At 41.0% G+C, this 18,783-nt stretch overlaps 1 protein-coding gene across 1 annotated transcript in view; it reads right to left on the bottom strand.

Annotated features, from left to right (window-relative positions):
* Positions 1-605: 605 nt before the first annotated feature.
* Positions 606-18,783, bottom strand: part of LOC308145428 (protocadherin-15-like) — a gene marked incomplete at both ends in the record, with an annotated part of 165,882 nt that continues 147,704 nt past the window's right edge. The window contains 6 exons of the mRNA XM_080516871.1: positions 606-2,298; positions 7,954-8,064; positions 11,417-11,635; positions 12,670-12,846; positions 14,342-14,430; positions 14,796-15,026. Coding sequence (XP_080372997.1) covers positions 606-2,298; positions 7,954-8,064; positions 11,417-11,635; positions 12,670-12,846; positions 14,342-14,430; positions 14,796-15,026 — 2,520 coding nt within the window. The remainder of the gene's footprint in view (positions 2,299-7,953; positions 8,065-11,416; positions 11,636-12,669; positions 12,847-14,341; positions 14,431-14,795; positions 15,027-18,783) is intronic.

Genomic DNA, 18,783 nt, shown 5'->3' with positions numbered 1-18,783 from the left:
GGTGCTCCAGCATTATTCTTTTTCCGTCAGTTTTATTTTCTTCATCACAGCAAATACACAACTACTATATAACCTACAAGGGAGCTAGAAGGAAGTGGGTCTAAGTCATATCAAACTTTTTAATCAACTTGTCATCCCAGCGTCTGCCGACAATCATACGTCTTATTTAATCTCATCGACAATAACGCTGACTGGAGCCGACTGATCTTAATCTATTGCTGACAAGTAAGTAATTTATGTGCAATGGATATAAAATGTTAATGACAGCAGTCAAACTGAGAGTTAACAAGGAGATATTTCACCACTCTTAATCATTTGGTTTCATAGTTCCCATCTGGAGCTACTCTTTAAATTGTCCTCTCCTTTTCCGTCAAAGCAGGAACCATGAATTCAGAGGAAAGACTTTATTTGCCCATAAAGTTTATCTCGGGTATACTTCCTTTCCCATGTAGAATACAGGAAGACATAGACACAGCTGTTGTGTGGTGAAAAAATTAAAAGAAAATTCACCACGTCATCACTGAGTTATTTCCCTTGACAGCTGTGCAGCGGCGCCATGTTGAGAAATTTCCCTCTGTGGACTTTGTGTCACACTAAGTTCAAGGCTAGAGCATCGTTGACTGAGAGGGAAAACGTTTCTCAAGTTCTTCCACAATGGAGTTCATGTTTGCATTGGGCTGAGTCTGTGGAGGCGGAGGCACCTCCCCTCTGTCTCCCCCGCCACCTCCTCCACCTCCTCCACCAGCATCTCCTCCTCCTCCTCCTCCTCCTCCTCCTTCTCCTTCCCTGCCTCCTTCACCCCCTTCTCCTCCTCCAACTGCTAATGCATCCAAAGAGTCGAGGGAAGCGAGGGAGTCCACCGAAGAGCGGCTCCTCATGACCTTTTTTAGGGGAATCTGTTTCCGATCTATCTGGCTGAACATGTTGGCCACAGACTTCTCAATGTCCGCGATGTTCTGAATGTTCTTCAAGATTCCTTTCAGTTCTTTCCGGGGAGGGTCGGGCTCCGCAAGCAGGGGCGGCGGTGGCGCCCGGAGAGACACGGGCCGTAGGGCGGGCACCTCTGAGAGTGATGGGAGGACAAATGTGGATGGACGCAGGAGTGAGGGAGACAGGGGTGGAGGGAGAGGTGGAGGCGGTGGAGGTGGCGGGGGTGGTGGGGGTGGCGGAGGCGGCGGTTGAGGAAGCTGCTGTTCTGTGTGGTTGGATTGAGGAAGAGTGGGAGGGACGGGAGGAGCGGAAGCAGGGTGTGGTGGTGGAGGTGATGGTGGAGGAAGTGGAGCTGATGTGGAAGGGGGAGGGGGTGGTGGTGGTGGTGGAGATGGTGGTGGTGGTGGAGGCGTTGAAGGAGGATCAGGGATACCCTCTAAATGGATCTGAAGTCTGTCATCCGCATTCTGAAGTCCCGTTAAAGGGGCTCCAAAACGCCGCAGCACAGGAGGGGTTGGCTTGTGAGCTGGTGGAGGAGTGCCTCCATCACTCTGGGTTATGATGATGCTTGGAGGACCCTCTCTCATCTGAACCGTGGGGAAACTATGGGTCGGGGTCTGCTTGTGATGCTGTGGGGACTCTGGGAAAACCGAAAGGAGAATATCAGGCGACAAAGATCCTCGAGAGTCTCTGTTTTGCCTTTGCCTCATTTCCTGCAGGGCCTGCTGCTCGAACTGCCTGGCTTGTTCTTTCACCGACAGCTTGGGTTCAAGACTCGGGCTTCCCATCAAATCCGAGTCCAGGCCGCGATCAAACCCTGAATCCAGACCGGCATCTTTACTCTCCTTGAACTCTGCCTTCAGCAGCTCCAACTCCCACTGCACAGGGTCCATGACCACCTGCCGCCTCAAAGTGTCGTACATCTCTCTTCGGTGTAACCTCGATGGGAGGGTCCAGCTGTGTCCACCCCCCGATCCCCACCCGCTATCACTGCCACTGTATCCCCCGAGGCCCACATCGCATCCGGGAGAGCTGAGCCTCAGCCAGGCTTCTCGGAGGCCTTTCCTGGACGGAGAGAAATTCCCAAGAAGGTCCCGTCTTCTCTGGCTTCTTCCGAGAGTCTCCGGACTGCTCAGAGTCCCGTCCTCATGGTAAATGGGGTTTTTGATCGTCAGCGGGTTTTCATCAGAGAGGAACGTGATATTGGACTCGGATTTGGGGAGGTTGTTGAGCACCCCTCCATTGGCGACGCACTGACGGTGGGCAGCAATCGCCCGAGTGGCAAAATCAGAGATCAGACGTTGGCGGTCGCTTTCGTCCAAACTTCCACCGCTTCCACTACCACCACCACCAGCATGGTTCGATCGGCTGTTACATGGATTGAGGGAACAAAATGAGACAGAAAATGGAATGAAGAGAAAACTAATGAAAGAATTACAGATAAAACATGAGGGAGAAAAGTAATAATGGGCATAAAAGATGCAGGTGTATAAATCAAAGCTAAATGTAATAGGAGATTGGGACTGAATGCAATTTAAATCAGCGAGACGTAACGCACAGAATGAAAAAATGCAATGTTTGACAAAGAGGGGTGACAATAAGAGGATTGAGAAAGAAGGGCAGACATTCACCGATCCTGCTTGTGTGCCTGGATAATGTAATGAAAATAGACGTCACATTAGGAGATGAATGAGAGACGGAACAAGAAGAAATGGATGAGGAAGAATGGGACTGTTTTCCTGTGCTGTGTTTACCAGAGGGACAAGAGATGGAGCACTAAAAAACTGATTTGAAAGACAAAGGAGAAAGAAAGTAAGTGGAATTTCGGTGCACTATAAAAGTACTGCTGCAGCACGGCGATATAAACCACCACCTCTACCAGGGGAGGGATAGACAACAGTGTGTCACGCAGCTCTCCGAGTCTACAGTTTCTCCAACAACAAATAACTGATGATAGTTTGACGGTACACATGAAGTTTTCTGCACTTAACTCCTAACCTAACACCTTCTACACCAGGAGTGTCAAACACATTTCAGCTCAGAAGCCACATGCAGTCTAATTTCATCTTGAGTTGGCTGGACTGATAAACTAGTAATAACCTTTAAATTTCAACTTTAAAAGCTTTGTTTTGGTGCAAAGTATACGTGATGGAAATTTTGGCAACACGAAACAATTAGTACCGAAAATGAGACTACAATACAATTATAATGGTGCAACATACAGTGAAATGTCCTAAAGCCTTCTCCTAGAGCTGCTGCATCACTGTTTTAAAAAACTTAGTAACATAGTTTTAAGGTTAGTTTGCTTGCAACACCAGCATCATGATATCTCAGCTCATATATCTGTGTTTTATTGTCCATGTAACTCTGAAGAAATTCGTTAAAAAGAAAATCAATGCTGTCATTGACATTTTTAGAATGAGCTTTTTGGTTTAGGCGGCCAGTTTTGGTCCACGGGCCTTATGTTTGACACCCCTGTTCTACACTTTCAATGAGCACAATCATCATACATTTGCTATCAAATCTACCAAACTTACCTTGTGATTAACAAAACTAAACAAAAACAACAACAACAAGACTAAAGACCATGTTAGAGCCTGATATGTAACAATGAAGCAAACTGGTTGATAATGTAACAAAAGTGTTGAGTCCGAAATGTCAAAAAAACACAATGTGATAAAATCTAAAATGCAAAAACTGGTCAATAATGTAACAATATACTGAGCCCAAAACTTAAAAAGTCTTATTATTACCTTATGTGACAGGTATAATATTTTTCCTCTAATATTTTATCAATTTTATTTCATCATAAAGTGAGTCATTGATCTATGGTTGGACTTGAACTTGAACTGCTTCAATTTGAAAAACACTGTCAGAATGAGTTCTATAAATTTAGACTATTCGTTTACATGCCTGTATCCATGTAGAGTTTATGACATTCTTGTATTATTGCTGTTGCCTATGTCATTTATAGACTTCTGTTCTCTATAGTCTATTTCTCCAATCATCAGTACAAACTAATGTATAAGCATTAAATATATTAAGAACACATTTAAATTTGTGTTAAATCTTTTAACATGATTGACTACTTGTTACATTTTGGGTCATATAAAATAAAAGTTTTTTTCTAATTACATTTTGGGCTCAAAATTTACTTCTGTTACATAATCGGCCAGTTTTTACATTTCAGGTTTTATTACATTATATTCTATAACACTTCGGGTCGTTGTTACATATCGGACTCTATAACAGGCAACAAACACCAAACTAAAACAACTCACAACACGTGAGATCACAATTTTCTGCACCTTACTCACTTTTGTCTGTCAGCCATGAATGAAGGCGGAGAGATGAAAACAAGGGAATGAAGTGACAGGATGAGTAGAAATTAAAACAAATGATGATGTGAAAAGTTGTGAATGAAAATGCCTCTGGTGCCAGAGGTGTGGTGGAGAAGAGGTCAAACTAATTCCACTGCTATTCGACCCGAGCATGCTACACATGGATAATGCATGCTGGGACGGCGGCTGGTGGAGCATTAGTGTGGTCTTGCTTCATTGCACGGTGCCACTTTTATGGTCGACACGTGCACCTTCCAGATGGCTCATCCAGTGCTGTCCAAAGGGCCTTAGTATTAAATCTGCTGGTTGGAAATTGAGTCTATATTATATGTTCTAAAAAAAAAATATAGATATATATATATATTTTAGTGCCTGTGTGAGATTACGACTGGAAACCTCATCCACGGTTTAAATATACCCCCATTGCCACTGTGACCCATTCAGTGGCCCGTCTATGCTTTGTTTAGCAAACAGGGTGTATTTTAGGAATTCAAAAACAAGATTACATATTCAACAGATCACTTGAGGAGAATCCCTTAATAGAAAAACACTAAAAGCAAAATTAGGAAGCAGAGAAATGTTGTTTCCCAGGTTAAATGAACTCCAACTGTGGCCAACAGATTTGACACTGAGTTAAGACGACAGTAAAACATGACGTATTACCAAATAGTCTTGACTTTCAATATAACATTGAAAAAGCATGCTTCATTTAATGTGCTGTTAATAAGTGTTTGAACATTTAATTTGTCCCAGATAATTAAAAACAGACATTAAACCCCGAGAGCCTGTCAAGAGAAAAGCCGAAAGTAATTATAAGAATAGTCATAAAATTCAGTCTACTGCACAGTTTGAGAACGGACATCAATTATAAAATAGCAAACTTGTGCACTTTGCAAGCATTTTTTTTTTTTTTTTTTCATTTTCAAGGGAATATTTGAGAATATAAAGATGACAGTGATACCGAACACACACACACACACACACACACACAAAGAATTACACAAGAAATCCCAAACTACTTGCTCTGCATGCGTGCATGACTGTCCCACCAGAATTAAACATGCTCTGCGTTTTATCAATAGAATTAATTATCGCCCAAGGTGGTCTTTATAAATTACGGACTGCATTTATTTCAATTATCTCATATCCAAATTCATTTCCGCACACATTTTTCAGAGGATCGCTTGGGCTTTAGTCATTGCACACACACACACACACACACACACACACACACACACACACACACACACACACACACACACACACACACACACACACACACACACACACACACACACACACACTCGGAAATCCCTTGTTGTCATTTAGAGATAGTTCTTAGCGCCATGTATATGAATTGCTCTCGTGTTAATGGGAGTGGGGAGGCATATCAAGGACAGACAGGAAACCGGTGATGCATGTAATGCTGATAACAGTTCCTCTCAACTTCTTAACGCTCCAGCAAGGAATTACAAATGAGCTATTTGCCTTGAGTGCGTGCGGTTATAAAATCTTTCAGATAAACGTCAATACGGTGTCCCTACATACTATCTATGTTAGACTCTGGTCCAGGCATACCTTTAAAAACTAACAACACGATCAATAAACAGTTCAAGATGTCGGAAAACAGAGTAAATTTAATCAAATGTGAACTTGAAAAAAAAAGGCTCAACTTTTTGAGACAATGTTGATTTGGGCAGGACAACTTCTTAGCAAAAACAAATTCAGTATTAACAAAACAATAGTAATGTAATAAATAAACAGCTTTTTCTGAAATTTGCTTTCCTTTACTGTCAGCGGACAATAAGGTTATTCTCAATGATGCTTTAAAAACACTTAAAAAACAAACAAGCCTTGAAAGCATTCCACAAAAAGAAAAGTGCTGTGAGGCAGATAAAGAAAAACAAAAAGGTCATTTTGGGATGATAAATGTAGAGGACTCGTCTGAAGGCTTCACATTCCGACGGATGTGACCATACTGTACGTTTCAGTTGCGATAACAGTGTTATTGAAAGGCACCAGTGGATGGGAATCTTGCCGTGAACTTGACACGCTGCACTCAGAGCGATCATTGTTCTGTGTGCAGATGGGTGACCTTCACGTTATCTTTTGCAACATGAGAACATTGGTATGCACGGGAAACTGACAGAGGAAGCGTTGAATGTCAGTCAACTTTGTGAAGATGAAATTTAGTTTAGTTTGGGTTTGATGTAGGCTGACAAGCCTTCGCTTGATTAATCAAATACGGTCTCACATCTACTTGTGTCAATTTCTGCCTGATGAAAAATGAAGGGAACTGTTGCCTCGAGATGACTGGAAGTCCAACATTTACAAACTTTTCTCACTCAGACAAAAGTTCCTTATTTCAATGTGGTACACTTCATTTCATAGATTGTAAAATAAAAACTCCACAAGCTTCACTTATGGCCTTGAAATGTCTGATTGTGTTTCTGTAGTCACATTAAAAAGTTGATAAGTAATAAGATCATGAACAACAGAAGCACAATTTGTTGAGACATTTCTGGACAACCTGCTGACTGGTACGGTTCATTTTATGCTCAGAATCATTCAGTTTGACATGAAACTCGCTCAAGACTTTTATTAACCAATTAATTTGAATACAAGTCTTTGCTGAGGAGCCTTCAATAAGTCTGTCACTGACAGAGACGTGTTGAATTGTGACCTGAAGAACAACAAGACACCTCAGGCAATACACAACAATGGCATGAACACGATATATCGTGTAGGGCCACTAGTGGGTGCTGACGTTTGTTTTTGTAATGAAACCACACACACCCGCAGAGAACAATATGCTTTAACGTCAACCATAGTGAGTCCGCGGACACTCGACTGGACAGACGGCCAAGTTTGTATTGTTGTCACGGAGACTCTCAACTATAAAACTGCCAGGTCCCAGGAGAATGTGGACTGGGAGTCATGACACTCTGGAGGCTGCCATTAATATCACTGCCCATCATCTCACACATGTGCAGAAGGACCATTTACTATGGACGTGTTGCGCATGCGCAGTAGCAGTGTCTTCTAAAAGTTGCGTGTTTCTCTGTCTACACACAGATAAAGTGGGAACCCACAAAAGCTTTGCATTTCAGCGCCTTCGCCTTCCTGCACTGCGAGGACTACAACACCTAAAGACACATTATAAAATATTTTCTATTGTATTCACAGTGAAGATTCATGGCATAAGGACTCATTTCTGTTTACTGCACGAGTTGAAGCGTGCGATGAATCTGTGTTGCCATCGAGGTGTAATAGTTAAAACCATTGCCTTGAAGTGAGCTTTGCATGTTTTCCCTGCAACAGTGTTTTAAAGTTAGTCTATTTGTTATACACGAGCGTGTGTAGCGTCACCAGCTTTGTTATTGTCTGGTGACCTGGCTCCAAACACGAACCTGGATTGGAAATAGAATGAATGGATGGGCCCATACGGTCTGTTAAATTATGCATATTTGGGGCCAAAACAAATACCCTTGTTCCAAAATTAGGAGAATGAATTGGGAATATGCTCTATATCAGCAATAGTAGAAATGGTGAGAGACTTAATGTTATGACCACAAAAACCTCTCAAAGCAGCCAAAGCCTGACGTCCAATAACAATCGAAATGTGATCGAAGGCCTCAACTTCGGCTCGTCAAACAATCTGGCGTTTTCATAGTCCACTTACATGGCGTTGTCGCCGAGCTCTTCGTACAGGTTGTTGGCGGTGCCTCCCCCCGGTTTGCCTGTTGGCAGAGCCATCTGGATACGGGCTGTCTTGGCACATTCTGCTTGGCGCCTGGACACAACGCAGAGGAAACGCAGGGTTGGTTATCTGACGTGACACTGAACCTACGACCTCTGAAAGCAGTGCCATGGTCAAAGCGGGGCGGTGCAGCTCATGTCATGCAACTTTGTCCAAAAGGTCTTTACAATTTATTTCCTCGTGATCTATTTGCCATTTTCAAAATGAGTGAGAATTGTACTGAACTGAACCAACAAAAAGCCTTTGAATGTATTCTGATAACTCAGTTATTGAAAGATATAACCAAGGTGATATGCGCCACCACAAATTTATTAAGAGGATTGCTCACATCAACTGAAACCTTTAGGCCTTTTTTAGACAATTTCAAATATTTTTTTTTTATTTCATGAATACAATGTAAATGATAATAACTTTAAATGACTCCAAAGTAGTTATGTGGTCACACAACTGCCTAACTAAAACATAAGTAAGCTAAGAACTTTTCAGACTCATTTTCTCGAGGTCAAAGTCAAAACCATCTCTTCATTGTTTTCTTGTCCAAGCTGCTGCTTTGTAGTGGAAACTCGACTGCCGAGGCAGAACTTTTTCTAGTGTTTCATCGAAACGCTTCAATCGGTACGGAATAGTTTCCCAGGTCTTTCATGTAAAACCTTAGAAAACGGTTTTGCATTTATCAAAGTCACAAGAAAAGAGTATTTCTCAATACTGTGATTCCACCGAGCAGGACGTGACGAATTTGGCTGTGATGTTGCATGAGCAACGGCCAATGATTAGTTGAATCAAAGCGTTTCGATGTGGAAGAAGCACCAACAGGAGGAGCGCTCACAAAATCCCATTGTATGCTTGAATACAATGAAAGCAAAGGCATCTAAAGCATTGCAGGCCTTGGGAAATCTTTTGCAAAGTATTGTTCATTTTGCAATTGTTGTGATTGTGGGACTGTGGGTTTTTGGAGGGGATGTTTGATGTATTGAATTTTAAGACAGCCGTTCTGGTTCGACTTTGAGAAAACCTGCAACCCGGTCGCCTCAAGTTTGACCAAATCAAAGTTTATCAAGAAAACAAAGTCAGTTTTAGCTGCACTTGTGCTTATTGGTATTTTGAATATATGAGAAAAGCCCATTTTTAAATAAAGATAAAGAACATCACAAAGTACACCACTGTTTCTGAAATCGTGCTGTCAACCTTGAATAAGGATTTAGTACAGGCGCACAATTTCCGGCACTACTGCAGACTCTTAAGCACTTTAGCCAGTGACATCTAAAATATATGTGTGGCATCTCAATTGAAAAAACTGTATAGATTGTGCTCCAGAGACAAATTGTTTAATTTTCATCTCTACATCACTTTACTGTTATCAGGGCAATTCCATGGTGATTTTCCCTCCATTCCCCTGGCTTATTTTATCATTATTATCATAAGGTACCCAGCAGTGCATGAAAATGAAGGATCACAAACTAGAAACAACATGCAACATGCGACACAAACACTCAATGAGTCTTATTAATGTGGATTACACAGAGAAATAGCCACAACTTTTGACTCTAAAGTTATCAATTGTGTTCGATGAAATGAAGCCTCGAAAGCTACATCTGTCAATTAAATGAATTTAGTGCTGTTAATGCCACAAACTCTCTCTCTCACACATAAAATGACAATAAAAAAAACAAACAAACATCTGTCTTGTACATTTACATTCCACATTCTTCAGGATTCATTCATTTGATTGTCTGCTGTCCTTTCCGTTCCGTGGCTCTTTCTGATCTCACCCACTTTATTGTACAATAAAAGGCAGCAGATTAATCACTGCGAAAAGGTGTTTAAGACAGCCATGGCATTCATATTTCTTCTCCGGAACATAAAAGCGGTACTCACTCTTTGAATCTGGAGGCAACAGACGCAGCGGATGAGAGACAGAGAAAGATTAGTGATTATTTCAACCATAAATCACACAGAACCTCTTGTTACACAAGTTTACTTATTTTAATTTCCACGCAAAGTTGGACAATTGGTCTTCATTAAAGTCGTTTAACCGACAGATAGAAGTGATTATCATGGTAATGATTTCTATTATGTTGTTCTCTCTTCAGATCTCCTTTTTTTCTGTCTGTTGTTTCCCAGCAAGGATGAGAAGCTCTCCGGAACGCCTCGAGATCTAATGTGTGCACACGTCTGTTTATGTGTGTTTGGGAGATGGATGAAATTAATAGTCTTTCGCTGTGGTTAGCTAAACAAACTATTAGAATGGGCACTGTGGGGCAGGCTGCCACACTGAATTATTTAGAGACGAGCCTGGCCCAGGTGATGATAAACAAAGGTAAAAGTCGTCCTGAGGGAGAGACTTTTAGCTTTTCCTGACTGTCTATGTGCTCTTAAAAGAAATTCACAACGTTTCTTGATGGCTTGTTATCTTTATTACCATTTATATTGGAAATCCAATTCTCCTCCCTGGCCTGACTACTTTTGAGGACCAGAATTCATTCATTACCGTTTTGTCACACCAAATTGATACCTAAGTAGATGGTTTCACTCTGAGCAGAATTATTTTCACTGGCGAGAATGGCTAACTTCGGAAATTGACTTAAAAATGTGCCACAAATGACAATTCAAGCTCCACAAGACTACAATAGATTTAGAAGCTACCTCCGGGGGTGGGATGGGGGAGGGGGGGGGGGGGGGTTCACGCAATAATCACATTTGGTTTGGACACGATTTGCTCAAAGGGTGAGGTAACAAAAGTGCAAACTGAAGGACATCGGTTCATGGTAAGATGTCATAGATGGGCGACCAAGATTTTCCAGAAGCTGACATGTTTTCTAGTCCGCCATAATCCCCGTCAGCCTTGCTTCCCCATGATTGGCAGCTGGCTGCAGGCACATGTCCTCACAGAGAACACACACATCTTAATATTGTGCATAAATTAACATAAATTTTGACTAGAGAAACTCAACAGCCCAGAGCTTTTGATTCCAAAGCATTATGAACTGATTTTTTTTCTCCACCCCCCCAGGAATAGGTAAAGCTGTAGTGCAATACACATCAGCAGGGAAATAATTTGCAACTCTAATTGTGTCATCAAGAAGGGACTCAGCCATAGAGATGTATGAGTGGCAAAATGACATATTTTCAATGATTTCAGGACACCTGTAAAGGTCAGTGGCACGACATAACAAGGAAATAGCTTTGGCTATTCAATAAGTGTTCGTGGTAACATTTTAGTTTTTCTGCCTCGTCATAGGATGTGTTGATGATAAGACTTGTACAAAATGTCACCAGCCTCATCCTTTCAACGCGAGCCCATCAGCGGGACAGAGCCCTCCCACAGTGCCTGTTCACGGTAATTTCTTCCTGATGAAAGTGCCAGATACACATGAATCATACTCACTGTCTGTAGGTGATAATAACAATCAGTATGGCGGGTACACAGCAGATAATAATGATGACTGCCAGGGCCAGCAGCGCTCCCTCTGTGTATCCGACGCTCTGCATGGACTTCTTCACACTTGTCACCACTTCGGGGGTTCGGATTTCCAGGATTCGACCACCGGGAGGGAGAAAGGGCTGAAACTCCTTGTTGATGTCCAAGAGTTTACCGTCAAGAAACCTTGAAATGACAATACAAAGGAATGTGGAGACCATACAAGCACATTATGCCCCCACTAGCTGTCAAAACAGCCCAAAGCCCTCCAGGGAGGGAGTCAACAAGACCTGTAAATAAACCAAGGGAGGCTTCTGTTAATCATTTGGTTTTTTTTTCTTCAGTAGAACAACACACATATAATCCACTGGACTGAGATCTGAGGACTTTTCTGGGACAATTTCTTGAAAGAGGTCTGGAGCTATGCAGCTCAAAATAGAACAAACAAGGAGGGACTACATAGTCTGACACCTTTCACTCAGAACCAGCGTTTACCTCTGCAGCAATCTGAGCAAAAGTAACTTGTTTGTTCGATCATGCTTGATGGGCAACACTTTGCTGCCTCCATGCAAAGACCCCTTTGCCACTCATGACACCATCCCTGCTTTTCCTTCCGTGTCGCTCCAAAAACACTCAACGTTGTAGATTGCAGACCACCCCACGAGGCCTGCAGTTTGGGAGCTGGTTTGACCAAAGCCAACAAATCATCACAATTTGGTCTTCAGCTACCAAAGTTTTCCATTTCATTTTCTTACGTCGAACACCTCAAATGTGATGATAAAATGTTTATTTGCTGTACAACACCAGTAACTGGTGACATGATAAAAAAAAAATTGTACACACAAATGTGTGGAAACTGCACAAATTAATACAAATTGTGTTTCACTTTATTAATATGGAATATTGGCCATCCACTCTAGATTGTGCCAAATACTGGAATAAGTTTATGTTACATGAATAATGAAGAACATGTAATGTCAATCACTACACCTGAAAAGCTTTACTGTTTTTTTGTTTGGTTTTTTTTTAACCAAATTTGAAAAAGGAGGTGCAAATCGACTCAACCTTCAGCTTCTCCTCACCCTATCCACTTCACATTTCAAACATCAGCACGTTATGGCTTATTGATGCATCTTATTAGTGTCATAGCTCCATACGAAAGGAAGCTCTTTGTGTGTATGCATTTCAGTTATAATCCGATTTGTTGGTAAAGTTCTCACTTGAAGAGCTCCTGTCGCGACACGGCCCGGTTCGTCAGCGGGTCGATGGCGTAGATCATGAGGTCTGACTTGGTGTAGTCTTCCTGCTCCATTCCATCGCCGTAGCGATGTGGCCCGATGGTTTCCACGACAACCTTTGCTCCCGGTATCTGCTCCTGGACGTATCGTTCCAAAATGCTTGAAAATTGAGAAATTAGATTTTGATGAGTGGCGGCAAATTAAAATTAGAGGATAGGCAGCAATAGCAGATAGAAACACGATTGTGTGTAGAAAAATGCATTTATTGAAAAAAAAAAAAAGTACTGTAAATACATTGCTAAAGGATTCAGTTATTATTCATATATCAAACCAACACACATTTCTTTTCACACTGCCAGGCAGGCAGGCTCATGCTGTGCAGTATTGATTTCTGTCCTCTCTCAAACAGCTGCTCACAGGAGGAAGGCTCCTACTACAGTCGGTGTCTTTATGTCTGCATCAATGTGCGGGTCTCCACACGTTGCATTTGTCAGCGTATGTGTCCACGCATGCGTCTGGGTGTGTTGAGGTGGACAGAAACGCTAATAAATACTTTTACAATATCAATATCAAATTATATGTGTGGAAAATAAAACAAAAACAAATCAGCAGCCTGACTGAGTTCAGGTTCAGTGATTATTTGGTGCACAAAACCTGCTGGTGAGTGTGTATTTGGCAATAATGTCATATCACATAATAGCTGATGGATTTTGTGTTTGTTTTTTTTTCGTGTCGCTTGGTTTTTGTTGTATGAAAATACATTTACCAAACTGTGGTAAAAGATCATTTAACACAATTGCGGCCAATTCCTGAAACAACCTCAGCTGCACGGGGGCAAAACCACATTTCATTGTCCACCTTGAGGGCGATAACGTTATTTATTTTCTTTTTTTCCCCCCAGGTGTGATCCCTAAATGTTTGGAGCACAGCAAGAAACATTCAATAAAGTGTGTGCTAGTTTAAATAATGAGAACACATAGCTGAATTATAATGAAGCCCACAGGTAGCATGGGTGAAAATTAAACAGCAACGTCATAAAAATCATTCCTGTGGGAAAATTGGGACAAAATGGGATGAAATATCGTGTCATGTGGTCTTAATACGTAAACTTGACTGTTGATAAAAGAAGAAAATGACAAACAGGATGAACATAAAAAAAATAAAAAATTCTTACAAGAATTGTATTTTATATTTTATTTCAATAGGAGCACTATTTTTTTATTACAATCTAAGCACACACTATTGATGAATCCATATGATGAATCTGAAGCAAGAGTTCCAACTAAAATGACACCAATTTAATGATATAGCTTCACTTCCATCGTGGCAACTTAATGAACACTGTTACTGTCAGACACACAGAAGGGAGGAATGCATACAGAAGGCAATTTGTAAAATTAGAAGTTTACAAGTGTTTTAATAGAAGCAAAGAAGGTCAGACATTAATTGTCTGCCCATCAAAGTTGAGAAAAGCAAAGTAGAGAACATATGCAAGCAGAGGATAAGTGCTTCAGTACACAAATTGTCTGTCAACATCTGCGTACCTTGTTGGAGGCGCATCATGTTCATACCAAGCTGCTTACTCAGGATAAAAGTGAGGATCTTAAAAGTGTTGGAGAAAAAGCCACAGGGCCATAGCTACGTTGATTCTTACCCGAGCAGTTTGTCTTTGTTTTTATCAACATATGTTGGCGGGACATTCGACACGACCACTTGCATGTCCAGCTGGTTCACGACTGACACCTTGATGAAAAAAAAAAAATAGGCAACAATTATAATGTCTACTAGGATTTATAGTGACAACAATTGGTTTTCACCAAATTTACTTAAACAGACAGTACCTACAGTGTGTGTGTGTGTGGGTGGGTGGGTGGGGGGGGGGGGGGGGGGGGGGGGGGGTAGATAACATTTCCCATCCAATTATGCTTTAAGCTTGTGACAAATTGAATTTGTTTTCACAAGTTTATCAGCTAAATTGCATTATGGGAGCAATTTAAATCTCATTGCAGCACTGGTAAATCATGTCACGTTGTTCATTTTAGGTTGAACATGAGCTAATATTAGCCCCCTAAATATACCACCATTGTGGGAAAAGAAAGTATACACACCACTATGTCCGCCTTGCTGCTGTGCCCCCGACCATAGTTGTCTGTAGCAACCACCTCAAACTTAAAATACGATCTCCTCATGTTGCGGTACATGATGGCGGTCTTCACCACGCCGCTGTACAGTTCGATGACAAAGCCATCTTTGGTGTCTTTATTTTCTTTACCAGGAGGAGGGGGGATGATCAGCCGGTATATCATGGAACTGTAGTTGCCGGTGTCTTTGTCCAGAGCCTGGGAAATTAGCAAGAGAATCGCTCGATCATTAGCATCATCATCATCATAAACTCATTCAGCCGGAAAACAACATTATCAGGCACACAAATAACACGGAGATCAAGCTGTTGTAAACAACTCGATGAGCTGTGAGTTTCATAACGGCTCCTGTCAGCTCTCCGCCTCTTTATGATGATCAACTTTCCATTCCTGGTGTGTGAACAGCTGATCGATACGCTGCCATGTGTAATAACACTTTGGGTCAGTCTGCCTTAGAAAGGTCGCACAAAACTATTTAATTCCTTGATTCTTGTCCAGGGTGTTGCCTGCTTGGAAAGCACACCCTCGTGTGATTTCCAGTGTAGTACTTTGAATCTAAATGTGCTTTTTAGCTGTGTGCGCGTCTGTGAATCGTTTCTCGTCATTGTGATTCACTATCAAGTCTTCCCTCTCACTTACATGCAATCCTCACAATTACATCCAGACAAAGACTCGGGCAGACATTAATTTATTACAGTGTCTCTACGAGATCGGATGGAAATATAGACGATAGATTCGGCTCCAAGACACCCAGTGGTAAAGCAGTGATGGAAAGAAACAACAACAAAAAAAATTTATATGATTTTTGGCCAAACAACAAGCAAATCCAAGCAAGAAATAGAAAATAAGGCAATAAAAGTAATAAGTAGGAGGTGGAGGGATGAATTGATGTTCAGATCTTTTTGGCATCCTATCACTTGCAGAAGTGATTTCACTAATACATCAGTATATGCAGCTGGAGCGCACTCTGCTGTACGCCTCTGTCTGGAGGTCAGTTAAAAAAACACATTCTGTGTCTAGTAGTAGCAGAGATGACTCTTGAATCTCTGCGGGTTAATCGCAGTGATGTGATGGTTTGTACTGGAAAAATACAAAAATTCACAATGCATGTTTAAATGACACGTGCAAACCCACATATCTGAGGAAAGAGTTTAAAATGATCCATTTCAAACTGACAAATTGCCTGTAAATTGTTTTTTTTGTGCAAATAAACAACATAGATTCACTGATAACAAAAGTCAGCAAGAGATGTAAGCATGCCTCATAAGTGCATCATGTTCAGCCTACTCTTAAAGGAAATCAAGAGTCGTGAAATCATAGGACGACCAGCAACAACGTTATGCTGGAGGGATGTAGGAGGGCATTTATTGTTCAAATACATTAAAATATTTGTTTTCACACAGTTTTTCATGGCAAAAATGTGTATAATGATTGCTGTGTTAACTGCTTATTATTGCGTGGTGCTTTGTAATACTTGAAAATTGCTGTTCTTAAAAGGATTCGGTCTTTCTATCAGTAACCCAAACACATCTTTGCATATTCAAGGTCCAAGGTAGTTTATGCAATGAGTCACTCGTCATCTAGACTTTTGACAGGTCGCTCATGGTTGACACAGTTGTTCTTTGAGTGTTTATTGAAGGAGCCACACAGCAGGGCACAGACTCACCCTCTCACGGCGAAAATATCTCAGGTACTCAGGTTTTTCTCCCATGGTCTAAAAGCATTTATTTTTCACATAATTGGCGACTTTAAAATTGGCTGTAGGTGTGAGGTTGAGTGAGTGTTTATTATAGGTTGAGAAGTTTCAGCCACTGTAGCAGTTATTGTTTCTTCACTGAGATTTCTTAGATTCTTAATTACTTGCTTTGATATTTTTCTCAAATTTATTTATAAAGCTTTACTTTATTCTTTTATTTTCTTTTTAACTTTTTAATATATTTCTTTTAGTTATTCCTAAAGCACTGTGAATTGCCTTGTCTCTGAATGACACTGTATGAATAACTTCGCCTGGCCTATTGTTGAATTCGTTCCATCATTTTCAATAGATGCTTCTCATCTCACATCACACTTTGAAATAACATCATTAAATCTCAGAAACCAGATTAGAATGCTAACTGCAGTATGTTGTTGAGATCACTTTGAACTGTTTGTTCATTTGTTAATTCAGTGTTTCCTAATGCTTGATCACGCAGCCTAAAAAAAGGCCATGGACACTAGTTTTAATCTGCCAATACAGACTTAACATGCAGAAGCATTCAAAAAGGAAAGACAACTTCCTCTCGTGGCTCAATTGAAGGTTCGATTCCACATCTCCCCCTGTCCATATGTTGAGTGTCCTCGAGCAAAATACTAAACCTTCGATTGCTCCCGACGGCAGCCGTCGCCACTGGTGTGTGAGTGGTGAAGCAATGAAGGAACGTCTTGTATAAATGAAGTTGATTTGCCATTTTAAACACGTTCAAATCAAATTTCACAGGAGTAGATCAGAGAAAACCTTTGTCTTAATACGGAAAAGCAGCTACAGATTCCACCTGCGCTTGAACATGTTCACTCTGAAAGGGTGACTGGGCCGACATGAACACGCATGAAGGACCCTGTGCACACGCCCCGTCAAGTCATTAAGACAATGTGCATGCCTCCGACAGATGAGACAGAATTTGTGATACCAAGATTGAAAATGCAGTTTCAAACTTGCCCTCCATCTTTTGTCACACTCGCTCCTTCATCTTGATGTTAACAAGTGTGCCGCCTGCTTCCCTGCCCATCTTTCACAGTCAGTTCATCACTCCCATCCATTCATCCGCCGCACTATAAATCATGTATGTTTTTCCCTGCCTTTTTTTCTGTCCAGTCGGCTTGTTCCCCAGCAGGATCCCAGTGGTCTTTATCTAACCGCCAATCCTTTCCCCCTCCTTTAACCTCACGCGCTCTCTCGCCCCTCCCTGCTTAGTGGTTCTCAAACTGTATCGCTGGGTCAGATAAAGAGTGTCGTCTTGTTAAAAACGCCTCATCGAAAAATAGTTTTGGCTCATACACAAAATCCACACGTGAATCCAACATTCTAAGTGTTTCAAAATAATAGAAGACCCAATTAAAACACCGGTAGAAAAATCTACTTTTTTTTCTCCACTTGTGAAGTTGTGCTTTAGATGTGCCTTATTTTCTCATCGTCCCTGTCACTCTAACTGTGTATGAGCTAATGAATGGGGAATATCTAAGAATGATCTTAAAAAGTGCAATAAAATATTAAAGTATACACTTTTCTGCCAGAGAACTTGCTGATTGTCATGTGGGAACCAAACTCATTAAAACACATTGCAATAGCTAAGAGAGAGGCTGAAAGTTATCAGCACTGTTACACACTTTTGATCCTGAAAAGCATTTTAATAAAGTGAGACTCACTCAAGTTGTTTACAGTGATATGTAAATCTTCTCGTTAGGCAAAGAAATGGGAATAAAGACGTAAAGACGTGTCTCAATCACCAGAACAGGAGAGAAGAATGTAAGCAGTTTTATCTGAATTCTTTTCACGACAAACAGCACAAAACAACAGATAAGTCTACACGGGCTCTCTAAGTAAATTTATGAGTTAAACTGTGTTTTGTTGTAAACCTTCATAAAGGTTGGTGTCAAAAGCACAAATAGCAAGAAATTAAGTCATTTCCCTTCTGGTATTAGTGAAGCCTTTCTATTCCATCCCAGAAAGCTCCAATATTTCATACTTCACTTTTTTCTTGCAACCACAAAGTAATCAAGGTATAACTTCCTACAAGGTCTGGCATCACACAAAATTCAGAAAGTTTAATAAAATGTAAAATGTGTAAGTGTAAAAATGGAACAATAATTAATAAAGTTGAAAAAAAAAGTTGAAAAAAAGAAAAGTGTTTTAAGCATAGAAGTTGAACCAACTGAATTTTTGCATGTTTTTCACAAAGTAACAACATTTTGGTTGTGT

Source organism: Blennius ocellaris, assembly GCF_963422515.1.
Source record: "Blennius ocellaris genome assembly, chromosome: 21".
Lineage (NCBI taxonomy): Eukaryota > Metazoa > Chordata > Actinopteri > Blenniiformes > Blenniidae > Blennius > Blennius ocellaris.
The sequence above is the reverse complement of the archived record's forward strand: the minus strand, read 5'-3'. Positions and strand labels throughout refer to the sequence as shown.